Raw genomic sequence first — 27141 nt, forward strand, 5'->3', positions numbered from 1 at the left:
TGAGGGTGGGTGAGGGGTTGAGGGTGAGTGAGGGTGAGGGTGAGTGAGGGTGAGGGGTTGAGGGTGAGGGGTTGAGGGTGAGTGGGGGTGAGTGAGGGTGAGGGGTTGAGGGTGAGTGAGGGTGAGGGGTTGAGGGTGAGTGAGGATGAGGGGTTGAGGGTGGGTGAGGGTGAGTGTGAGTGAGGGTGAGTGAGGGTGAGTGTGAGTGAGGGTGAGTGAGGGTGAGTGAAGGTGAGTGAAGGTGGGTGAGGGTGAGGGGTTGAGGGTCTTGAATATTAATATAGATATACCTGTTTGTGTGTATATTTTGCACTACTGCTGTACTTGAAATCAATCGTTTTATGTATTGATCAATTGACAAATGTATTACAAAATCTGCAGAATGTAAGGGGTTGAGGCAACACACTGGGTTATAAGGGGTGACTATTATTTACACTTCGCTGTGTTGAAAGTATATAAATAAGATACTAGGACAAACATTTTATTTTTATGTGTTTATATTTGGTATAATTCAGATTTTTTAAATTCATTCTGGGTAAACTCGAGGCATATTCGAGTATTTGCGTGTTATAAACTTGGATATATTACTTTACTTAGAGCACTGCCATGATGAGTGAGTTTAGAGGTATTCGCGGCGCTAGTCCTTTTTTAGTTTCCGCTCTAAAGTTGGGATTGTGTGCCCCGGTTTAAGTCTAGTTGGTCCGCCCTCTATTTCTAAGCCCTGATATGGCGCGAGAGACAAACGCCTAAACGCAAACTTTTACTCTGGATTGTTGACGGGAGGGAATCCTCTTACCGTGTGATCCTTCCCCGTTGGATTTAATCTTCTACCCAGCAGTGACTTGAGTTGCGCTGACTGTGTAGAGCCCATTGAAAAAATGTGATCGACTCGGGACGCTTTAAATCAGACGGTCCCATTATTCGGTAAGGATTGGTAATATACGAATGACACGCTGTGTGTTATTCTTACGGGTTAATTTAGCTTTGATAGACGTGTAAGTTCCTTGTTTGGTTTAATGAGTATACTTCAATTATTCTTTACAGAAGATCGAGGAGGCGGAGAGTTGAGGCAGGCAGGCAGGCATGGGAGGAGAGGAGGAGGGGGGAGGAGAGTAGGGGAGGCACGGCCTAGCGGCCGTGCAATCAAGTAGTGAGGGGGCGGAGTTGTGGGAAGGCTGAGAGAGAGAGTAGGCGGCTGGGGGCATGTGCACGCGCATTTAAGCTCAATGCGCATGCGCATTGAGCTTAAATTTATCGTGCACTGCAAGGAATCGCCACGATTCCTTGCAGTGTGGATAAAGAGTAGATGAGCCCCTATAGTCTCGCTTGCTCGATGCGCATGCGCATCGACAGGCGAGACCTAAAAAAGGTGGGGAAATTGGTTTCAAGATCTCATATAGCTAGACAGAACTGTCATGGGGATTACTTACCCAAGCTAATATGGTTTGGAATTTTAAGATCAGTCAGGTTTCTCCGCCCTGGGTGAATGTTTATTCTGAAGCGCAGACCTTGGGGCAGGGGTCTCCAACCGTTTCTGTAGTCAGAGCTACCTATGAACATTGAAAGTCATTGGTGGCTACTGGAGGCTAAGCAACTCCAGCATTGTTACCAGATGCCACATACAGCATAATTGACTTCAAGCCTAATGTGCACAGAGCCAGATGCTCTGGTTTGAAAAAAATACTTTGACTAGCAGCACTATGACAGGCCTGCCATGTGTGTCATTGAAAGCATGGTCTCTGGGGCTTTATGAACATGTGTGCATATAAATACGATATAATATGTGTATGGGTGACTGAGAGACTGTGTTGTATATTCCTATAGCACAGGACTTACCCTTTGTCACACACGCATAACACAAATGTTCAGAATATGGAACGTTTTTCTGGTCTTTAAATTTCTACAACTTAAAAAAATGGCTGTATTTTTCAATTATAAATATGGCACTGTATCGAGAAAATTAAACTGAAGAGTTAACTGTGTTTGTACGGATTCCATAAAACTCCTCATTTAAATTTTCTCCCATTTCCAAGTGTCATATTTACAAACACCAAGCATCTTGCTCCCAGTGCCCTGTAGACATGGTGCCATATTTTTTATAGAAAAATATATTTGTTTAAATGGTAAGATTTAAAGTAAATAAACATGCTTCATAAAACATTAAAAATAACTACAGTTGGTTCTGTCTGGGAACCAAAACAATTTCTTTGATTTCTAAAACCGGCCCATGACACATTGATTGTGTTTCATCTACAAGGACATCGGAGAAGTCGGCATTACTGCTGCTTATACTAGCTGCGTAGAATCTAGGGACGAATGCCCACCATGCAAGCGCAGCCATCCTAACTTGATTTACACCATTGACTTCCTTACCTGATGGATGCGACAGGGTACAATCGCTTGAACCACCAAAAGGTCAAAGATTTCAAACTTTTCTGATTTGGCTGTCTGTTACTACCTGGTTCTGAGGAAGACCCGCTGTGACACATTGCAACTGGGCACATCACAGGGTGGAAACGTTGACAGTTACTCTTGCTCATGCCCCCCATTCTTGCTCAGCCTTAAGGAAAAAGTAATATAAGGATTGATTGAATGTACAAAATTGTACAGGGGCAGTGTATTTATTTTAGTACCACACACTGTATATTATCTTTGCATCTTATGTAACATATCGCATTGTCACCAATAACACATTGTCATATGTCACTCATTTTGTAAATTGAACAACATGTATATATTGACAGCCAAGGGGCGTGGCCACGAAGCAGAAGGGAATGGACGCGTGGGCAAAGAGCTCCGCGCCGACACCATATTTTATTCTGAGCAGGGACGTTAGATAATGCCCCCAAATCCCCGGGAGGACATACAGGGGGCCTGGAGGCACCAGCCACCTGCAAAGTGTGCCTGCAGTAGTGCGGACCTGAGGTCCACCGAACGACGATTGGCCCGAGGAGCGGACCCAAATGGCAGAATGAATGAATGAAGGAAGGCCGGCCGGCCGGTGAGGACCGATGGAGGCCATGGGGGAAGTAAAACAACCATTGTGAAAGATCGGAGTGAGCATAGCTGAAGGAGACTCGGGGCACCGGAATTGAGAACGTCTGGGGCACCGACTACCTTGAAGGCTACGATGGAAGGAAATAGTGGCAGGAGTGGCCAGCAAAGATTCAGCGGTGGGGGCGAGCTGCAGCCGTGAGTGGTGCTGGAGGGAGGCTCCGCCGTTGCACGGACTGGGACACCTGCTGGGGCAGACTGGTCTGTGGCGCGGCTGGGAGAGGGACAAGCCCAGCGGCTGGTGCTCCCCCCTCCCTCTCTCTCGCTGAAGACGGCATCGGCGGCGTTCCAGAGACCTGAGAGTGCCAGCGGGCGTAGCTGGGAGACGCTTGGGTCCGCCAGTGGGCAATGAGAGAGGCGGAGGATTCCACGGCTGTGCTGGCCGCCTAGTTGCACAGCGGAGGTCCTGGTGGGAAGGAGGCTCCAAGAGAACTGCCTAGAGCTGTGGGCAGTTGGAGCCCTGGGACTGTGTACACCCATGACGGTGGGGGAGACCACAGGGTGAGGAGAGCAGCTGTTGTGCGTGAACTTAGAGGTGGGATACATGAGTGGTGCCAGCTTCGTGATGATAACGGCGAAATACTCAGACTGCAAGTGCTTGAGGCCGCTCATGGGGAGGAAGAGCTCTTGGAGATAGGATTGCCATAGCGGGGCCCCCGATGGCTGACGAGTACTGTCAACTGTGAGGAACTCGGAGCGCTTATTTGAAGGGTCCTCCTGCCCTCCCGATATTGGAGAACTGACGGCTGAGGCCACTGAGTAGGAAGGGTTGAAGACAAGAGGGTGCCTTGCAAATTGGCAAGCCCTAGCAGGGGGGTAAAGCGTACGAGTGGTTGAAGGAGCCCACGAGTGGAACCAGAGGCGAGTGGCATCGGTGGGAGATAATCTGAGCATTGCCATAGGAGAAGGCACAGGCTGGTACGAGCAGCAGGTGGAAATCACCGGCGGTAGTCCTGATCTCATTGCTGCGCTGGAGGATCGGCAGGAGAGGGTATAGTATTTAAGGTGAGACCTGCTGTTCCCGACCCCTGAGGTGGGGGATCGCAGAACCTACGATGTGGAGGACGCAGTGGCTGCTGCCAGCTGGCCTGGAGAGGGGCCCATTGCTGGAGGTGAGCCACTGATGCCCAGCTGGGAAGTGGTTCAATCCGGAAACTGAGACAGTGAATACAGCGGGCAGGGCCGAGCTTGAGCTATTGAGGGGGGTGACTCGGTACGACGGCGCAGAGCGGCGAGGAGCGGGCTGATTTCCATCCGAGGTGTAGCCACATGCTGGGAACCTGCTGAGAGGCTGTCTGGAGGCACTGCAGAGTTGGCAACCCGAGGGAACATGGATAAGCCAAGAGGGAAGCGGGCAGGAGCGCCGGTGGAGCAGGAAGAGGAAGTAGCCTCTGGAGAGGCGCAGCAGGGTCTCCAAATGCGTCAGGAGGGGATGCTCCAGCAACAGGTCGACCAAATACTAAAGGCCATCACCAACACTAGGGAGGCCCTGCAGTTGGACAAAGTGCATGTGACACAGGGTTTGGGGCTGCTCCGGGCGGACCGCGCTAAATTGGCCAATAGGGTGAAACAAACGGAGACTGCCATAGAAGTCTTGGAACCAGCCCAAAAGTCAACGGCAGCGCAGATGACAGACTTTCAAAATAGGCTGCAGACTCTGGAAAGGCGGGCAGAGGATGCCAAAGGAAGAAACCGAAGAAACAACATCCGGGTGGTGGGGCTGCCTAAAGGGGTGGAAGGGCCAAGCATGGTGGACTACCTGGAGGAATGGTTAAAAGGGACTGTCGCGCCGGAAGGATTGTCGCCCTTCTTCACCCTAGAGAGAGCCCATAGAGTGCCGGCCCGGGCCCCTGGCTCCTGGTAGACCGCCGAGGCTGCTGGTGGCGAGGCTTCTTCACTACAAAGATAGGGATCTTCTATTGAACAAGGCAAGGACGGCGGGCCCGTACACAGTGGACAATAGTAGGGTGACATTGTTCCCGGACTACACGCTTGAGGTTCAGCGCCGCAGAGTGTCGTTTGTGGCAGTCAAGAGGGCACTTAGGGATGAGAGTATTCAATACTCTCTGATGTTTCCGGCGCGTTTGAAGATTGCAGTGGATGGCAAGATATTCTTTCATGACAGCCGGGAAGAGGCTTGGGACTGGCTGGAGATGTATAAGGCGGGTATTGGAGAAGCAGGGAGTGGCGTAGGAGCAGGAGCGGAGGGACCTTGCCCACGCAGACTGAGGCGCAAACGGCGATGTCAACTAGCAGCCCTGAGGGTGTTGTGGGAGCAGTTAAGCAGTAGTTTGGATGGGTTCTAATGTTGTAGTGCCTGTTCTGGGGGAGGGAATTGGGGAGGTGCTGGGAAGGGGCTGGGGGGAGTTAGGGTCATCGGTGTGCTCTTAGATAGGAGACGTGCATGGGGGAGGGCCTGCTTGATTAATGGGGGCGCTACATGATTTGAAATGTATCTCCTGGAATGTACGGGGGCTTCACACAATGCAGAGGCGCCACAAGGTGCATGCTTACCTTGTGCAGCGGGCGGTACAGGTGGCACTCCTTCAGGAAACACATATTAACCGATCTGAGGGGGCAGCATTGAAGAAGAGATGGAGAGGGCATTTATTTTACACAACTTACTCTGCATTTGCCAGGGGTGCCCTGGTATGGGTTAGAGCGGGTGTTCCTTTTCAGCCAGTGCATCAATTGATTGACCCAGACGGACGGTTTGTAACGGTCCAAGGGAGGCTAGATGGAATGGATGAGGTTCTGTGCAGTGTATACGCTCCCAATGTTGACCAGCCATCCTTTTTTGAGAGTCTATCGGGGAGCCTGGCGCCATACTTGACTGGGGCAACAATACTGGGGGGGGATTTCAACTCAGTAGGAGATGTGGATCGAGACAGATCCCACCCTCCACTCTCTGGTGCCCCAGTACATAGGATTTCCATGGCGAGGAAAGTGTGGCAAACTAATTGGGAACTGGTCGACACTTGGCGTGCCCAACATTTGGAGGAGAGGGGCTACTCTTTTTATTCTTCCCTCTATGACCTGCATGTGCGGCTAGACGCAATATTATGTACCCCTGATGTTCATGCCAAGGTGGTAGGTAGCGAGTATTTAGCAAGAACTTTATCGAACCATATCCCACTACTAGTGCGGATATGTTGGAGTTGAGAGAGGTCACTGATACCGACCTGGCGGCTCCGACCGGAGGCACTGGAGGACCCGATCTTTGGTGAAGAGCTGAGGGTGGGCATTGCTCAATACTTCGAGAAGAACGAGGGGACGGCGACATCGGCTGCAATAGAATGGGATGCGTTTAAGGTTGTGGTCAGGGGCATCTGCATTAGCAAGATGGTGGGAGTAAGGAAAACGTTGTTGGTGGACCTGGAGAATGCAGAGAAACGATTGTGGGACATAGAGAGGGACCGACCTGGGAGGCCTTGGGCACAGAGTGAGGTGCTGGAGGCTAAAGAGGCAATGACGGTACAGGTTGAGAGACTGCGCTCCTTTGATATAAGAATTATAGAGCACAAATGCATGCGGAGGGGGACAAATTGAGTGCTCTGCTGGCGTGGTTGGCTGATCCAATGCCCAGGGGTGAACCGATTTTGGGCCCGGGGGCACCCACAGGGGAGGTGGTGCACACACAGACAGGGATTAGCAGAATTTTTCTAGAATATTACGCTGGGCTCTACAGGACCCAACTGACTAAGGACACTGAGGCCATAGAGGATTATCTTGGGGAAATGGCCTTGCCGAGTTTGAATAAAGAACAGGGAGACTTGCTGGGCGGTGAGATCAGGGTGGGAGAGATCAGGAGTGCGATCAAGCACATGGCCCGTAATAAGACCCCTGGGGTGGATGGCCTCCCCATAGAATTCTATTCCAAGTATGTGGATTGTTTGGCTCCGCGCTAGCAGGTGATTTATAAGGAGGCGTATAAAGCAGGGAGGCTGCCTGAGACAACTAGGGAAGCTTTCATCCTTCCCCTCTTAAAACCTGGTAGGGAAGCTACGGATATGAAGGCTTACCGCCCACTTTCAATGTTGACAACTGACTACAAAATCTTGAGTAGGATTTTGGCGTCCCGTCTGCTCCCATACATGTTGCGGTTAGTGCACCGGGACCAATCGGGGTATATACCTAAACGCAACACGGCTATTAATGTGAGACGTTTGTTGCGAATCTTGGAGGAGTGCCAGGATCTGTCATTGACGGCCTTGATTCTTTCCGTGGACATTGAGAAGGCATTCGATAGTCTGGAGTGGCCATATCTCTTCCAGGTAATGCGCAAGATGGGCTTGTGTGAAACGTTCGCAAGATGGACCCGAATATTATCGACTCAGCGACGGCCCGGGTATGAACTGGAGGGACGGTGTCAACGCCCTGTTCAGTGGAAAGAGGGACGCGCCAGGGCTACTCGTTGTCTCTGCTCCTGTTTGCGCTGGCGATAGAACCGCTGGCGGTGCGAGCTAGATCAGGGAAGCATTATGCTGGGTTGGAGGTGCGCGTAGAAGTGCATTACATATCACTTTATGCAAATGATCTGCTGATGTTTTTGGCTGGCCCTGATGAGGTGTTCACAGGAGCGACGGTGCTGCTGCGGACTTTTGGGGAAGTGTCAGGGTTGTGTGTGAACTGGGAGAAGACCTGCTTGTTCCCGGCGTGTAGGGCTATGGAACCTCCTGATAGATTAAAGAGCATAAGATGGGAGTCCTGTTGCCTGCAATACCTGGGGACTAATATATACCATGGGCAGACGGACCTTTTAGAAGACAATGTGAACAGAGCAGTGCGAGGGGTCAAAGGTAGCATGGCGTTTTGGAGTACTTTGCCACTTTCAGTGGCAGGAAGAGTGGCACTGCTGAAAATGGTGGCGTTACCTACACTCTTATATCACTTCAGTATGCTGCCGATTTGGATCCCAAGCTCGGTGTTTAAGACGATTAGAGCCCTTGTAGGGGGATTTTTGTGGGGGAGTGGCAGGAGGCGGGTGGCACTGGCAACGATGATGAGGCCTAGAGGAGAGGGAGGATGGGCGGTCCCGGACTACGAAGTGTATTATTTAGCAGCCCAGCTTCAGTGGCTCACGCAGGCAGTGGCCATGGAGTTTAGGGGACCGGATGGCCCGGAGGATCGATGGCTGCCGAGGCATGTTCTCTCATTTATAGTTCTTGGCCAGCGATTGCGTGTCGATTCATTGACGAATGAGGAGAGAACAATAAGAGCATGTTGAAATAGATATAGGCGCAGGAGTGGCATTACTCGCCCATACACACCGGAGATTCCCCTGGGCATGAGCAAGGCCTTCCTGCACGGGGAAGACTGGTCTGCACTAGCGGGGTGGGAAGATCTAGGGTTGCACATGATTGGGGACCTGTATGAGGAGGGGGCCCTCTTGCCTTTTCAAGCATTACAAGAAAGGTATGGCTTACCTAGAGGCGATTATTTGCGGCATGCTGCTCTGTTGTCTGCGATACAGAAATACTGGGGGACGGAGCTATTGGAACCACAGACATCCCTGACATGTCAATATATTGTAATGGCGGCGGGGACAGTGAAGGCAGTAACATGCCTCTGCAGGCGAATGGTGGAGGAGGGACTGCAGCCACTGACTCAGTTGCGCGAGAAGTGGGAGGGAGACTTGGGTAAGGAAATTCCAGAGACGACCTGGGTCAGACTAGTGGAACGGGCATTGAAAGGCACGCGGAATGCCAGATTCAAACTCATCCATTTCTACATTATACACAGAGCGTATTTAACCCCAGAGCGTATAGCTAAATATTTCCATATGGAATCGGCATGTTGTCCCAGGTGCAATACGAAAGCGGCAGACTTTCAGCATATGATGTGGAGCTGCCCGCAGCGCAGCACATATTGGGAAGAGGTGATGGCGGTCCTGTGTAGGGTGAGAGATAGGCAGATAGTGTCCGACATGGGAGCATGTATTCTACACTGATTTCCGCCCACAGCGCAAACCAAGATCACGAGCAAGTTCATTGATCTAGGGCTATTACTAGCTAAACGGGAACTAACTAGACAGTGGAAATCCAAGCAGGGCCGTAGCGTGGCGCTATGGACGGTGGAGTTTACAACCTGGGCAGCTAGTGAGAGTATGGTTAGGCTCCAGCAAGCTAGGAAGGCGAATAAAGAAAAAGCGATGGAAACAGCACAGGCATGGGAAGCATGGGTGGCCCTGGTGAGGCTTCCAGAGTCTGACTCAGACACAGATTCCCTGGAGGCTCCTCGAGAAAATGTCGGAGGAGATAGTACATGAGCAGGTGTGGAACCAGTGGGGATAGGGGGAACATCCCAAATAAAATCAGAAGCCCGTACACCCTAGCATAATGAGGACGACTGATTATTCTTGTTTACATTACGTGGAAGGAGTTAGGGGATGGGGGTGGGAGGGGCCAGGGCATGCGGGAGGCGCCCGGTTTGGGAGCCATTAGGCCATGGGAGGGTGTCATGGTACTGATTAGACTGAGGATGCTATGTAAATTGTGGACAATGACTACTCATGCAATGTATCGAGAATGTGCCTCCCACTGACAATGTGCCTTGTAACTGGGGGTTTGTGTGTGTTGAAAATTAATAAAACATTAAAAAAAAAGTATATATTGACAGCCCAAAAATGTAAGATCTGAATAAGTAAATATCATGTATTGTAAGAATTCGTGCTTGCGTGTTCCTTTTTTTTCTTTGATCTTGAAAGCAATTATTAGATTTCCACTGTGTTGGACATTTTTTGCCTTTAGAAATCAAAGAAATTGTTTTGGTTCCCCGACAGATCCAACAGTAGTTATTTTTTTATAAACTCCCAGGTTCTGAGGGAGTTTATCAAAAATTTACCCCATTGTTTGAAATCATAAAACTTTAAGGCGTATTTGACTTAATCAAAATTGGAGAAAGACATTAATAGTTAATGTTTCATAGAAAATGTTTTCTTCACTTTAAATTTCACCCAGTTGATAAACGTGACTGTTTCAGTTATAATATGGCTTGACACCGTGTCTACTGGCCATTAGGAGCAAACGGTCTGCTGTTTGTAAATAGGACACTTTGAAATGGGAGTAAATTAATATAAAAAGTTAATCATTAAGGTAACTGTTCGTTTAAAAAAATGTTCCCGTGTAAAAGAATTCAGAAACATCATTTTGTTCTTGCGCTCCAATATTTTGTCAACATGGACTTTTATTTAAAAGTTAAATACTTCCGTTCTTCACCTCTGTGACTCAGGCTGGCCCATAAATCTGACTGATCACTGCTCATTGCCAGGCTGTTCTAGCAGCAGTCTGATGATAATAATGTAAAGTAAAAACAGACTTCCCTTAACTTTAAAAGAAACATGGGAACCAGTGCTTATTTTAAAATGAACTCAAAGCTGTGACCTACTTAGAAGGTGTATGGGAGCTACAGGTAAGTCGTGATCGACTGAGACACTGGCTCTAACGTAAAGAAAATACATCTTATAAATGAAAATTGGTTTATGAATGACCACAGCCAAACGTATGAGAGAGGGCTTTGAGTCGCTTGGTGAATATAATACGTTTGGTAACAGGACACCATGTCCTGCGCACTCCATGGCTTGACAAAGCTCAGACAGACTCCTCATCTCGCAGGCAGATGTGTCTGCAGAAGCCACGAGTCCATGACAAAAACTGATGATGTGGCAGTGATGGGTACAAGCCACATTTCAGAGAATGTATGGGAAAAGTTTGCAATTCTTTATTTAAAGATAAGAAAACAAAATATCTAAGAGCTTTTTCAATTCTTTATTTAAAGATAAGAAAACAAAATATCTTCAATAGTAACAGCCTTATTTAGATGCGGGAGCAGTACTGCCAATCGCTTTCTTATTGGTAAAGTTTTCCTCATCAGCACGCACTGGTGGACATGGTGTTCAAAAATCATTGAATTTAAGGCAGGCCTTCAAAGCTGTATTTCTCCGGTCCTTCTATGTGAAACATGATGGTCCTAAACAAAGAATAATGCCTCCCAGTTTATTAGGGGCAGTAGTGTTTTTTACTGCAAAAAAGACACCCTCTTTGGAATGGTTGACCTGCTATCACTTCCATGCTTGCCAGGCATGGGAAAAAACTGACCACTGAAGAACTCTTCAGTACGGCAACTGATTCAGTCGAGGTGGAGATGCTGACAAACCACCCCCAACTCCATCCCCTGGACACCCCCTCTTTTCCTTTTCTACACTTATAGAATGAAAAGGAATCTGTTACCCTGTCTGCGTTGTTTCTAAACATAGAAAAGATGGAACAGGTACTTTGATTACTTAATCTTCTGGACTTCTGTTTCCACTACTGTGAGACATTTAGTTATTGTTTGAGGAGGGTGAAACCCTACTCAAGCAACAACCACAAAAAGACACTATAGTAACATGCTCAAGCCTCTGGTAGCTTGGCACAAAAGCAGTCAGGCTTAAGTTGGAGGAAATGTGTGAAGTATGTATGCAGCACTCAAACAGTAATAAAGCAAAGACATAATACAAGAAAAATCCCATTCTAACTATACAGATAGAGTAAAATGTTATAAATTATTTGAGACCTAAGTGACAAAAATCCAATCAATAGAACCGAATATATAACATTTAAAAGATGTAGGTTATTATAGCGCATAAAAGCACAAAGCAACAAAGGAAATAACAGGAGAAATCTGGTAAACCCTGTTGAGACACAGGTAAGTGTTGTAGCGGGTAACAATGTCTCAACAGGTAATAATTTAAAGGCAATTATTAAAGTGATAGCTGATTTTGCGTTGCAAGTCATTTGCTGGTGATTGCCGTAGTACAAAGAGTTGAGTTCACCAGAATTTCTCATTGGTGGTTAGTGCAGGCAGCAAGATATTGATGCAAACGAGCCCAAAACGATTTCTCTTTTGACTCTATAGGAGTGCACTCTGATGCCAACCAAGGGCCTAGGACCTGAAGAGGCGTATCGTGGAGATCACTCTTGCAGAGGCCAGCAGGGCTCAGGCAGGTCCAGTGCAGCAGGGCAACTGGGTAAGGCATTTGCAGGGAGACTTCTGGAGCTTGTTAAGCCCTGTAGCTTTGAACAGGAGGTCTGTCAGCTGGCCATTGAAGTAATGCAGGGGAACCTGGGTTGGAGGGACCAAGTCCAGTCTTTCAGAAGTGTGACTCATAATCCAACTTTACTTTTAAAGAAGGTTTTAAATTGCAATTCATTAGAAACCAAACTTGACTTTCCTACTATTGCTACTATTCCCAATCAATAGTTAGCACTTATTATATGTAATAAGATAACAAATATACGTTTTTCACTACCTGGAGGTACACTGCACCCTGCCCTGTTGGTTGTTTGAGCCTACCCTAGGATTGACTTATATGTGATAAAAAGGAAGGTTTAGGCCTGGCAAAAGGTTTATTGGCCAGTCAAAATGGTGGACCTGAAACATGTTTTAAAGGGCTACTTAAGTGGATGGCACATTAAGTGCTACAGGCCCCTTAGTAGCATTTAATTTTCAGGCCCTGAGTACAGGTAGTACCCGTTTACTAGGGACTTATAAGTAAATTTATTGTGCGAGTTGGGTGACAGCCTATTTTACCATTTTTAAAGGCGAGAGCACACACAGTTGACAACACTGGTAAGCACTGGTGAAGTGCACAGAGTCAGAGCTACCAGAATTTAGATGACTATTGCCTGAAAAAAAAATAGATGCATCTGCTTAGCTGAAATTGGTAATGCTTTTGGTTTAATTCTTATTTTCATTTCTCACAACTCAGTGTTATGAGGAACGTTAAAAAATATGTAGAGAAAAATCATTGTGAGAGTAAAGCGTAAAGATGAGCTTGATTTATACAGCAAATGGAACAGTGACAATCTAACTGGAAATTAGATAATGAAGCTGGCTAAAAAAAAGACTCTAGTGAGACAAGAGGCATCTATTTTAAATATATTTTCTTCTTATCATGTAGCAATGGTTCTGACCTGTTAATAGGAGACCAACTTCTACAAAGTAATCTGATTAGTAACCAGAGGTGTGGAATTAGTAATTTATCTACTCTGAATCAACGAGATACAACAGGATTAGCCAATGCGAAGAGAAAATATAGAAAACCACACCAGTGAGATTTCTCTTATGGTTATTTACAAATAAATACATTGAGTGAATCTTGACAACTCCCCTCCCAAGGCTGGTAGTACTTGTAGTACCTACTCCTCACTCTGTACTTTGATAATGTGTAGTAGGATTGTTTCAATTTAACAAGTATGATTAAACTGATGTGATTTGGGATCTAATGTATCAACTCTTTTTTTTTTTTAATGCAGCTACTTTTCCTACAACACGGGGTAAGTTTAATAAATAGTAATACATGGTTTTGCATAACCTAATTGCCATTGTTGCATTTGAAGTTACAATTCCATCATTTTCTTCTTGCTTTCAGAGTGGACGTATATTAAAAAGTGGGCAAGTGAGTAAAAATCTTTTATATTGACAGTCACAAACTCTTAATCGTGGATGGAGGCTTCCAGAAAATGAGAGCCTAAGGAAGGGCAATGACAGTGCAGAAAAGGATCATATGGCTGTGGGAGAGTATATATTCATCTAGGGTCGAAGAAAGTTACAAGGAAGTGTTAATGTAAGACGTATTACATAAAGTGCCCTTGGGGCACAGCAGGTTTTGCCCCCTCGGGATGGAGTCGCCACAGCCAACACATCATCGCAGCGACTGGCAACAGATGCGATTCTTGCTCTGGCCACAAACCAGTTCTAACAAGCATTGGCAACTCCAAAAGGACTCCCCTATACAAGAGCTATTGGCTTTGCCAATATGTTTTAGCTGTGTTGTACACCAGCCTGGATGCTGTTCAGCTTGGTAAAAGCTTGTGGAAGGGTGTAGAGTGGCATAGAGGGGAGTGACATACAGTGTCATGGAGTGTCAGGAAGTGACATTGAGTGCTGTAACATGGAGAGGCACAGAGTGAACTAGAGGGGCATAGTGGAGTAGAGTGTTGTGGAGAGGCATAGAGTGAAATGCCATTGAGTGGAGTGGAGTAGCGTGTTGAGTATGGGCATAGAGTGAAATGCCATAGAGGGGAGTAGAGTGTTTTGGAAGGATATTGTGGAGAGGATTAAAGTGAAGTGTTGTAGAGTGGAGTAGAGTGTCGTGGAGTCGAATAGAGTAGAGTAGCTGTGGCATGGCATGGAGTAGAGTGGAGGGTCAGTGTTTTGTGGCGTGTCATAGAGTGTAGGGGGGAGTCATAGAGTTGTGGAGTTGAGTGTCGATTAGAGTGTCGTAGCACAGACTGGAGTAAAGTGGTGTGGCATAGTGTAGCGTGGAGTGTTGTAAAGTGGCATCAAGTGTCCTTAGTAGATTGTCATAGAGTGGAGTCATATAATATCGTGGAGTGGAGTGTTGTCATAAAGTGGAGGGGCGTAAAGTGTAGTTTAGTGGAGTGCCGTGACATTGCATAGAATGGAGTAAAGTGGGGCGGCGGAAGTTTTACAGTGGAGGCTACGAAACTCTGGAACAGCCTCCCTAATTCCATAAGAACTCTCCCTTCTCTGACATCCTTGAGGAAGGCTCTTAAAACCTGGTTATTTAACAAATAGAGGTCCCAGGTCTTCTCAGGATCGCTAGCGCCAAGACACCCGACGGTATTTGCACGCTTTATACATTTTAATAACATAACATGTGTGAGTAGGATGTTTGAACTACCTTGTGTACGGGAGGATGTTTGAGCTGCCCTTTGTGTAAAAAGGATGTTTGTGCTGCTCTGAGTGTGGAAGATGTTTGAACTGCCCTGTATGTGAGGAGGATGTTTGAGCTGCCCTGCGTGTGGGGAGGATGTTTGAGTTGATCTTTATTTGAGAAGGCCCGTTTGTGAGAAGGATATTTGCACTGCTGCTGCCCAGGCTTTGATTGTTCTAAATATGAGAGAAGAGTGTATAGGACCTGCCAATGGTGTACCCTTTCCTCTGGAAGGAGCATATATTGCTGCTGATGTACATTGTAACTTGCGCTGCTGGTTCCTGTGCTGCGTGATGGATCATTTTACCTGCCGGTGGCTCTGCTGTGTTTTATCGTGTGTGTGTGTGTGTGTGTGTGTGTATGTATATGCACTACTGCTTGTTCTGCCAGACCTATTTTGTGTAGTTTGCCTGCACTATTTGTGGTTGTACTAGACCTGCTTTATATCCCCTATACAAATGATAACATTCATTGCTTTGTCATTGCTTGTTTTTTCTCTGAGCATAGGGAAGAGGGGTGTGAACTCCTATTTTTTGTACTCCGATGTCTTTGGGGAGACTTCTATCCAGTTTTGGTCTTTTATCCAATGGGAGAGTCCATGTTTGGACTTATTGACTCATACTTTTAGTGGGAAATATTTAAACTGCAAATCCCTGCATTCTTATGATTGTTAACCACGACTGGCTGAAAAGTCACCCTCATAAAGTGGGCCTGTTTACAGCTCTGGAAATGTGCATGTTGTGCCAAAGATGTGCTGTTGAATAAGTATCTGATGGGTTCGGGCAGCACATGTCAGCACTCTTCTCTCTTGGATAAATGACCCTTCGGGATGTTAGTCCTGCTGCTTCTACTGGACCGTATGAGTGAGGAAGGACTGCATGTGGGCCTGTTAAGTATTCTCTGCCTAATAGAGAAAGGGGAGTTTAATAGAGAAAGGGGAGTTTTCAGTGGGTAGGCTTTAGGGAAGCACTAGGGAAAATTCCAAATGCAGCACCCTCATGTCCCCTTGTGAGGAGAGCTTGGCAGACAGGTGGTAGGAACATCCCACTCTGTTTATTGAAACATTTTTTAATTCAAACAGTGCATTTGAGCACAAAAGATAATAAATAGTGGGTAAGAATATGTGCTTTGCAACATAAAAACTTGATGGTTGCAGATAAGATTTTCTTAGGAAAAAGTAATGCAACCTCTAAAACTATGCATCAGTGTCCAAGGTCTTCGCAACTATAGATGTGACTAAACTCTGTCTACTTTGTGACTGCCAAACAATAGGCCACCTGAGATGTGAGGAGAGGTTTTTAGTGGCTAACTTCTAGAGCAATCCCCCCCCTTCACTGCCTTGCTTTCTTCTCACACAGGAAGACACTTGCAGAGACAACTCAAATGTTTCACCTCTAAATGACAGTGATCTGAGATACCGAGGCCCATACTGGCCCATAGCCAGCTGTAGGATTGCTGACTAAAACTGGTAGGGCTGCTGAAAAACTGGTAGTTGGTAATTACAGAAACGCGTAAACTCAACAGAGCCAAATCTTCTCCCCAGAACACTGATGTTCTCTTTTACGAATCGAAACAGGATACAAATGACAAACATTTAATTAGAATAGCTCTTGGTTTGTGCTTAGATGACAATACACTTGCCCTTTAATAATTATCCCCTTTTTAGGAATCACAGATCATACATGCCATTCCTAGAATTACTCAAGACTAGAAACGCCCTTTTGAAGCGCTCTTAATCGCTTCTCTACTGATCTACAGATGAGTGATTTTATCTCTACCATTTCATTACAGAGACCTTCAGTGACCTTCACAAACATTATGTCCTATAGGCTGAACACTATAACCTCCTTCGGATCACTCTATCCTCCATTCCTAAAGCATAGATCTCTTGATTGATGTAAAGTTAGATACATTTTTCCTCCTTAATCAAAATGGATTCTTACCTTTCACCAGATTATTTCATTATATTTATCCATATCGTAATGAAAAATCAGATGAAATGGGTTATAAAACTCACCACAATATGAAGACATAAGTAACATCAGGATCTCGCTCAACCTTTTAATGTTTGTGCAGTGCTGAAATCTAATCTCTACATCCACAGTGTGGTGGTGAGCCTCAGCAAGGCCTACCAGTGCAGGGATTCGCCCTTCTCTGCACAGAGTCCTCAGACCAATAGGAAGAAGTTGGCACAGAAACTGGAATAGAAAATACAGAGTTTATTAGACCTCATGAGGTGGGACTACAATCACACAACACCCTTCGGTAATGTTTGAAGTACCACACTGAATGGAAGGAGCTTGGTCCTTTTATACCCACACATGGGCTCAAAAGAAGGTGGTACAAGTACAAGGAGAAGGTTTTAGGTACATATACGGTCCTACAGAAAATGCAGTCAACAAGTGGGAGGGGCTAACAGTTGCTAATTCTGGTGAGCACATCCTGACAGTTACAGACTAACAGCAGCTGCATGGACATCTGCAAGCTCAACTGAGCATGTGCGAAGGTGGAAGATGCTAAATATAGTTTATTTCTAGGCAGATTACAAGAGCAGTCAACACTGAGGGAATACAGAGAACATGGTGAGTACATGGTAGCACATGGCAAGCAAGATGGCAGCCAGAAATACAAAATGGATTCCACAAAACAGACAAGATAGCCTCTAAATACAGGATGGCTTCTGCTAATGCTAACTTAATTGCTTCCAAATTACAACAACAGTATCATCCTCTTTGTGCTACAATGTATTGATGACATTCCTGCTTACGTATTTTTGGCACCTAATGTCTTCCTTGAGGATCTAAATCTACATTGGGGTGGTGGCAAGGATTCAGTTGTATCCTATTTCACATTTTAGGAAAAATTATCTGGTGTATTATGGTACCAAATCTCAACACAAAAAGAGCCTAATTTTGACTGAATTATCTATAAAGGCATCTCTTATGAGTGAATTACCACCTACCAGGAGATTGGTCAGACCACTCTGATTACCTTCGAATTCCTTCTCTGTCTCGGAATCAGAACTTCCACTGAATATTTTCCTCTCTGGGCATAATGAGCAATAGGAAAGCCATCCTAGCATATGAAGTGGACTTTTTTACGTATTAAATTGGACCTAAAGTAGAAGCATTTGAACTGTGATACAGAGAGTCAATGAAATGTAAGAATCAGTGAGCTTTACTGAGGATGTCCTGCACTGTTTGAAAAGAGAGGCTCAGACGCTCACTTAACAAAAACTTAAAGCTGTGCATTCCATATGGAAGAGGGTGGAATAGGGCCCAATGGTGTATGGCGCATTTAGCGGAGTTACTCCTGTTGAAAAGACGCACAAGTCACTGGGTCCCAAGACGAAGCCTGGAGTCAATCCCATACCCGTCATTGCTAAGGGTCGGAACTGCAGGACTGTGGATCAGTTCTGAGGGTTGCTAGAGAGTCTGGAGACCTTTTGAATGTTAGTCACAAAGTATTTATAATTATTTCATAATTGCAGCGCAGGAGTTCCAAAAGCACTTTTGATGTCTTAAAGAGATTGTGAGAGTCAAGAGCATCTGATATGCCATGCTGGAGCTGTCACAGCTTACTATAATAGTGCAGGTCATTTCTCACCTTTTTTTTAATTAAAATGATATGGCTGCTACTATCGTCATTGCTGCTAAAATGAACTTGATGGACTGGTCTTCATCTCTACTTCTGGAAGTATCCTGAACCTGTATGAGGCATTTTTGTAGAAACTTCATTCGCATGGTCACTTTACTGTTAACAAGTAGCTACCGGACATGTCTATGGCTACATTGGTCTGACTTGTTGACTGAGATCATTGGATCCAATGTAGTTACCAAACGACTGATGAAGGTTGCAGTGACTCACTTTCATAAGGAGGTGGCACTAGAGTGGTGTCTCTGGGCTGATCATGATAGCGTTGATACCCTTGATCGAGGGGGCGTAATGGAGGAGCATTCGCTGTATGGGAGCAGCGTGGGTGACCAAACCTGGTCAGGAGGTATACTTGCATAAATGGTCGCTGAAAGGGCGAGTATGTGGAAGGATTGCATTGCTGGGAGTTATGAGTTTATATTGTTCCGCATGGTGGTATTCCTGCATTACATGGACATCAATGCACTCTGGGAGTAACTAGTGGATATATTCCTTAGGTGGGGCGCAGCGTTTGCAGGGATCTTTTGGTAATTCTGACCTAGCTGGGCACTCTAGGACAAAAACAGGGGAACCCTACTCACGGAGGAACCAGGTTAAGAGTTTTTTTTTAAAGAAAATAATTGTGAACTTTGGGTCAGTGGAAAGTGATTAGACAAGTATGAATAGCGCGGAAAAAGTTGAATGCGCCGAACAACATGTACCAAACTACCATAAACAAACTATGTAAAGAAATGTATAACATGTCCATAACATAATAGATGCTCGCACTCAATATATTGTGTAATAATGAATGCCACATTAATTGCTTGATTTACGCTACTTTAATATCAAGATCGACGTTGATATTGAGTATGAATAGCGCGGAAATAGTTCTATGCGCCGAACAACATGTGTCAAATTGCTATAAGCAAACTATGTAAAGCAATGCATAACACGTACATATTAGATGCTCGCACATAATATAATGTGTAATAATGAATAACACCTTAATTGCTGGGTTTACACTACTTTAATATCAAGATCGACGTTGGTTTGATAAACAAAATGTATGACGTAACTATACCCATATTAACCCCTGTTGCACATTCACCCACCTCACAGCACTGCAGTACTCTAAATCCGTCCGCACAAAGGTGGAGGTCTGTTTTCCATCTCTACTGAGATTCACCCATCACCGGATGGAACAGTGATGCGGCTATCCCCATCCCGGCCTACAATCCCTTTGGCAGGATTCTCAGTATTTAACCTCCCCCGCACAAGCGATCACTGTCATTGTACCATAGTGCTGACGGCAGCGGCAAACAGAAGCAGACCAAAGCGGCTGATAAGGAACCCAGCAGGGGCGTTATTACATTGCCGATACGGGTAAGAAAGCGGACAATCCGCCTCGCTTTCATTAACTCTACATCCCGGTATTCAATCGCGTCTAACTTTCATTATCTGCTCCTTTTAGACGCATCAGTCCATTGCGACTGTTTTTCATTGGAGGGAACATCAACACGGCTACGGCCGTAGCATGTTTTGAACCGGAGCACCGGCCCAACCATTATCCTTAGTGCCAACATCGGCCCATACCCCCAACCACTCACAACAATTTTCCATAATAACAGACACCACACAATGTTTTGTTGGAGAAAGTTGTTGCAGCTTTATTTGCATAAACATTATGCCAACATGTTGGGTTATCTTACGGGCGATCCAGGGTTAGGCCGCCCCTCGCGACCTGCCCACCTGATGCCATAAACACCCTGTGGTGTTAAGCGAGGGTGTTGTCAATTCTGGGGCAAGGGCTAGCCGCTCCCCCAAGCGGACCTCCAGTCCACCCCTTACTCACGCCCCTCCCCACTACGGGGGGCTGAGCGTTGCAGGCAACCCCCGGTTGCCCAGGTCCACAACCGCCCGAAGGACTAACGGGGCGCTGTCACTCCTCCAGGATCCCACCGAGGATCTCCCTGCGGATAAATGGCTCTTGCACCCTTACTGTGCTATTGTAGAGGGTACTCTTCTGTACCTTCCAGCGTTGGATCGCCCTGTAACTCTGCCTGCAACACAAAGCAAAACAGTATCAGGAAACTACCTCCCCCTGCTGCCCGACAGCCGGGTTAGCGGTAGGGAGGGAAACAGCGTCCGGGCAGCAGCACTCGTCGGGGTCAAGGGGGAGAACGTCCGTCCACGCGGCCTGAAAGGGATCAAAGAGGGCGCCAGGCCCGTGACCCCAGGCCATATACCCTCGGCCCCTCCCCCACCGGAAGTTACCTCACTGGGGACCCTCCAGGTCCCAGACACTAGACCGCTCCCTGGGGTCTGTGCCATCATGTGTCACCAAGGGTGGCCGCCTTCTTAGGTGGCCCCTTTCGGTGGCCTGGGGCAGCCTGGCATAGTGCCTACATCGGCCCATACCCCCGTCCGCTCACAACAATTTCCCATAATAACAGACACTACACAATGTTTTGTTGGAGAAAGTTGTTGCAGCTTTATTTGCATAAACATTATGCCAACATGTTGGGTTATCTTACGGGCGATCCAGGGTCAGGCCGCCCCTCGCGGCCTGCCCACCTGATGCCATAAACCCCCTGTGGTGTTAATCGCGGGGGTGTTGTCAATTCTGGGGGAAGGGCTAGCCCCTCCCCCGGCGGACCTCCAGTCCACTCCTTACTCACGCCCCTCCCCACTACGGGGGGCTGAGCGTTGCAGGCAACCCCCGGTTGCTCAGGTCCACAACCGCCCGAAGGACTAACGGGGCGCCGTCACTCCTCCAGGATCCCACTGAGGATCTCCCTGGGGATAAATGGCTCTCGCACCCTTACTGTGCTCCTGTAGAGGGTACCTTTCTGCAACTTCCAGCGTTGGATCGCCCTGTAACTCCGCCATGGCTCTGGGTGTGGCCACCGCCGCCCCAGAGCCCCCCCACCTTATATTGCTCTTTTGCTTACAACCTGCCGCTACCAATGCCTCCGCTACTTCTAGCAGGAAGAGTTCCATCCCCACTTTGGATAGGCGTATGCTGTCCTCTTCAAAGCACCCTGTGCATTTCGCATGTAGCAACCCATGCCTGACCAAACCAAATTCTCTTTGCTCGGTAAAATTGCGCATTGTGCTTTTCACCCGCCTGCACGAGGCCTCCATTGCCTCCCTTGACCTTGCGCCCCGCCAAGATAGCCTCGGGGTAATTTCGGACACCCTATCTCACAGGTCCCCAGCAAGTTGCTCAATTCGCTCAAAGTGCTCCTCATCATGTGCAGCAGGCCCCTGCGCCCCAGGTGGAACCAACTCATCACCTCCTAGGTGTTTACCAATAAATCGGGTGGTGAGTCCCCCTTGCCCAGTTTCTGAAGAATTATCCGCTTCAAGCTATTCCAGTGCATGTCGGGAGTTCCCAGCCCCTGACCCTTCACTTCCAACCTGCTGCTGTGAATGCTTTGCCTTATTCTAGAAGAAATAGGGCAATTCTTACTTTGGGAAGGTGAATCCCATGAACCTCACAGCCCCGTTGCTTCTCCAGGGTCCTGCGTGAGGACCTCCCTGTGGATATTCGGCTTTCGCACCCTTACTGTGCTCCTGTAGAGAGTACCCTTACTGTACCTTACAGCCTTTGAATTGCCCTGTAATTCCGCCACAGCACTGGGTGTGGCCACCGTCCCCCCAGGGGCCCCCACCGCCATAGACCTAGTTACCTACATCATGTTCATTCAGAGGCCTCCCTAGGCTCAAGCAAGGACATGACCTATCCTCTGGACAGCTGAGCTGCCCCTCCACCAAAATCCCCTATCAGTTCTGCCGCTCCACAGGACTGTGAACTGCATCAGTAATGACCCTGAACCTCTCAACTATCACTGCAAACTGTGCTCTGGAGATGTCCCTATTAGTTTTCCATCCCCTCCATTTCAGCACTGTCAAGGCCCATCACACCCTCCTGGGAATGGCTCACTCGCGCCCCCTACACACAGAAAGGCCTACTTATGTGTAGCCCATAACCATGCATTTATTCCCGAAAGTGTATCAGGGTTCTGTTGAAACATAGTTTGCTTGACTGCCAAGTGCACATTGCTCCGTCCCGTCCCGGATATGATTTTACTCTACTCCCTTTCCAGCTGCCAAGCTGCTGACCTTGCCCGCGCCAACCCTGGGCGAACTGAAAGAGGCTATACTGCTATCCATCTAAGCAGCTGCTGTTGCGAATGATGGTCCCATACAGAACTGGCAAACTAAATGCTGTACTATATAAATTAAATAAAGTACAACATCACTTGGCCCCTCACATCAACTTTACAACCCAGGAGCAAGCCTGCGCTGGCTACCCCGGGTCCATGCTGCACACGCCTTACTCTAAGGAGCTCTACCCAACGGAGCATACGTCCCACAGAACTGACCCATTTGTATCCCACAGCAGTGTGTCAAAAGAAGCAAACCAGGCCCCCTACGGCTAAAAGGATGCCCTGGGCCGAAGGCAACTGTCCCTCATGATCTTGGCGGGCCCTAGCCGCACTTACGGAAGTCCAGACTTGACAATACCTGAACAGGCCCTCTCCCCTGATGTGTGCAAACCCTATAATGTGACACAAGTACTGACCTTCAGATAATTTCTGGAGAAGATCCCTGGGCACCGCCCTAATGAAAAACCTTCCAGTCCTCTGCCCATCTACCCTTGTAGTTACCCCTCCTGTCACCTATGGGCTGGGGCCAGCAGTTGCATAAGGTACTTGAGCACACCTGGGGCTGATGTGTAAGGGGGGGGGGGGGCATGGTAATTGCACCACTGCTACTTTTAACACTGCTTCTACTCTCCCCTACAAGAAGTCAGAACCGGGTTGTCACCTTGCCCCTCAAGAGTACTTAACCAGGAACAGCATTCAGGCTCCGAGACCGGAGCCCCCTTGGCCATTCCTGCTTCCGTTCCCACCTGTCCTTCTCAGAGTGGTGCCTGTGTACTTGATTTAATTGTCCTGAAATTAGAAAACAAGTTACACTCCAATCCTAGACGTGCTGACCAGCCTGCTAGGCGTGGTTTGAACATTATAGAACAAAACATGTGCGTTTCTGGAAGAAATAACAAATCCATTAAAACAGCCCCTAACCGGCATTGACAGGTAAGCCTATTGCTTGCTCCAGTGCCAGGATAAGAGACCCTTACTTGTGCACCAGTTGCTGTGCAAACGAACACATTCCCTTATTGCACATGGGATGTGTGATATGCCAGATACACCAGTTGTTGAAAAAAAAACGCTTTTCATTTTTGTCACAGGGAATGCATGATTTGCCCACACTCTGCCACTGCTTAGAGAGAGAACACCCCATTTATTGCCCAGTGTCCAGTAAAACAACAAATTGCCCAGCCGCATCAGTTGTTTTTACAAGGTATAACATCCAATTATTGCACAGGGGCTACCTATTATGCACAGACTCACCCGTTAACTACCACTGTATTACTTCCATGGGGTGTAACCTGCACGCCCCACAACAGGGACAGTAATGACACCTGGGGAGAACCTGGGAATCCCATGTCCTAGCACACTGCCCGCAGTGTGCTATCACCGTTCTACCTGTTGATAGTTTAGGTGGCCCCCCATGTGAGTAGGGTGGTTCTCCAGCACGGTTCCTGCATTTGAGACATAAAATATCCATTAGAAGCCATGCCACCCCTCCTATACCAAATGGATTCTCTGCAATGATACAGGGGCCATCAATGGCCCCAACGCTACTGAGGTCAAGCCTGTTTGTCGGATACGAGAACTAGTTTGCTAACTCGATCGCCAGGATCAGAGCCCCTTGCTTGCGCACCCGTTGCTGTTCAAAAGAACACATTCCATTATTGCGCATGGGCTGCAAGATATGCCCCGACACATCACATGTGTACAAGAAAACACATTTCAATTTTGTCACCGGGGCATGCATGGTTTGCCCTCAGTCTCACACTGCTTACCGTCAGAACACCTCAATTATTGCCCAGTAAATCAACAAATAGCCTGGGTACATCCGATTTTTTACAAGAGAAAACATCCAATTATTGTACAGAAGCTACCTGCTAAGTTCCGCTTCACCAGTTGACTACGAATGTAATATTTCCATGGGGTGTAACCTGTGTGCCCCACAAAAGAGACACTCCTGACACCTGGGGAGGACCTGGGTGTCCCGGACCCTAGCACACTGCCCCCAGCGTGCTATGACCCTTCTACCTGTTGATAGTTCAGGTGGATCCCCATGTGAGATAGGGCAGTTGTCCAGCACGGTTCCTGCATTTGAGACATAAAACATCCATTAGAAGCCCTGCCCCCCCTCCATATAGCAATATGGATTCTCCGCAAAGAGACAGGGTCAACAATGCCCCCCACGCCACCGAGTCCAAGCTTGTTTGTCAATTACGAGAACTAGTTTGCCCACAATACATTCTCGTAAGGAGTTGGGTAGGACACATACTTGTGTACCTCCAGCACCAGATGCAGAAGTGTAGTCTCTTGAAACTAAGTCAATTATTCACATGCTAAGTCTAATAATGACCATTGCGCCTAGGAGTGTGTGATTTAGAGTCACTTCTTAACTCATCCCCTTACTACTCTTCTCTCCTTGTACTTTGTACGCTTTTGTAACTTGCACACATGTCACCTTACCTCCTATAACGCACCGTTTGTTACTTCTTGTATTGTTTGATCTGAGTCAAAATGTCCACGGGGCCCGTCCATGGGCGAGCAAATAACTCTACAAACTGCAAAATGTAGGAAAAGCTCTATACAGTCATCGTTAACTGGACAATAAATCCCACATCAAGCTCTCTCCCCGTGCTGTTCTTTTTAAATGTAGCATAATCCTGGGGGTAGCTTTGACACCTACACCATTAGAACCACAGTGACTCAAAAAGGTTGTGACCCTGCACACACTCGCAGTGAAGGTATATAAAGAGGGTATATAAAACACATCTGTGACACACAAATGCTGCGCATTCACGCACAGTGGTGACGTGCTCAAGAGATACCAATCGCTCCCCGTGTCACATTGCTGTCACACAAACTCCCACACCCCACACACCGACAGTTCGCAAACAGTAGTGGCGCACTCAACCAACCGCAGAGGTTCATGACGGCCTAGCCCCAGTAAACTAAGACTCAGTTTACTCGCAAAATACATGCAGGCAGCTGACAGGTACGCAAGCCCTAACTCAGTCGCCCGTGTCCCAGCCCCAATACGATAGCACCAGTTGCTTTACAAGGGGGCATCGAATTTATGACCCTGGTAGAACAGAATTACCCTCAAAACGCAGGATGTATGAGTGTTTAATGCCGGGCATCGAACCTGATGCTACCACTGCCGATACGCCCAGGCCCAAGAGCGACAGATCCAATGGTGTCATATTTTATAGAGAGAAGCCACACGTACCCAGGGTACACTTGTACTGTACTATTATAGCTAATGTGTCCAACCATACCTGCTCCAGCTCAAATCCCAAAGTCATCTTTGTCGTCTAATTCTTTGCCAAAAGACAATCTGTAATTAGAAAAACACGTTAGCCTCAAACCACACCTGTTTTCCGTTACATCTGGCCCACTGACCCCATTTATGTCGGCACTTGTTTACCCATGGTCACTCCCGTGACTTTCAACGAGGCGTGCTCTGGCATCCTTCTCTGAATGGTAGCCTGCATGGACATAGACAAAACGTAAAATTAGCCCCAACCCCGCCCAACATCATCACACCAGGCCCTGGGCGTGCTGGACGGGGTAGGAGTAAATGCACACTAAATAACCACATGGTTCTGGCCAATTGCGCCCTATCTATGCCGCGTGGCTTTGTACCTACAAGAAGTGAGCAAGAAGTCTTGTACCTGGGTCTTACGATGCACACCTAAATTAGCAGTCACATTGCAAGTGTAAATAGAAACACTTCCCCTGTCCTCATGTCCATAAGCAACTCTAACATTTTATTCCCCTTACGAACTCATGTAATCCACAATACTATGTAATGCCACAGATTCACTTGTAAAGCTCTCTGACCCCTTCCGGTAAATTCCGCGCTATAAAAACTCTCAATTAACTAAGCATAGCCACAACTCCTGCGAAACATCGTGAGGGAGGGAGTAAAGATAGCATACATAACTTGCAACTGGTTCTTCCGCGAGACGCTCGTACACATAGGGTAAAGTTTGCGCTGATTACAAACGTATCTAAACATCGCAACGTAACGTTTGCTCTTGTGCCCGCTATGAACTGCAGTATTATACCTCTACTTGTATATTGTGCGCCTATGTAACCTGCACACATGCCACTTTAACTTACTGTTATGCACCAACTTGAAACTGGTGCTTCTGCGAGGTGCTCGTACACCTTCGGGTAGTGTTCACGCTAATTCCAAACGTAATTAAAAAACATTGCTATGTAACGCTCGCTCTTGCACTCGAGCGTCTGCCATCTATAAACGCTTCCACTTGCCACTGTTCATAACCAACTTTGACCATGTGTGCCTCTTAATGAGCTTGTGTAAACCCAAGTCCTATGCCAAACCAGCTTCTATGTAAAGCGCTCTGACCATTTCGGGTAATGTTCACGCTATCTAAACTCACAAATGAACCCTGCACAGCTCCCGCCAACGGTGTGAGGGAAACAGTACATTGCTTATATAAATAGCGCTAGTTCTTCTGTGAAGCGCTCTACACCATGGGGTGATATTCGCGCTGTATCCAATTGTAATTAATCCTCATCACTCCAGCTGAGCCGCAACGTTTGTTC

At 47.2% G+C, this 27141-nt stretch overlaps 1 protein-coding gene across 1 annotated transcript in view; it reads left to right on the forward strand.

The window, feature by feature from the left end:
* LOC144756208 (E3 ubiquitin-protein ligase TRIM39-like) overlaps positions 1–27141 on the forward strand; it is a 303564-nt gene that overhangs the window by 176782 nt on the left and 99641 nt on the right. The window contains exons 8-9 of the mRNA XM_078645822.1: positions 13350–13370; positions 13466–13492. Coding sequence (XP_078501948.1) covers positions 13350–13370; positions 13466–13492 — 48 coding nt within the window. The remainder of the gene's footprint in view (positions 1–13349; positions 13371–13465; positions 13493–27141) is intronic.

This window comes from Lissotriton helveticus, chromosome 5_1 (genome assembly GCF_964261635.1).
Source record: "Lissotriton helveticus chromosome 5_1, aLisHel1.1, whole genome shotgun sequence".
In the NCBI taxonomy this organism is placed as follows: domain Eukaryota; kingdom Metazoa; phylum Chordata; class Amphibia; order Caudata; family Salamandridae; genus Lissotriton; species Lissotriton helveticus.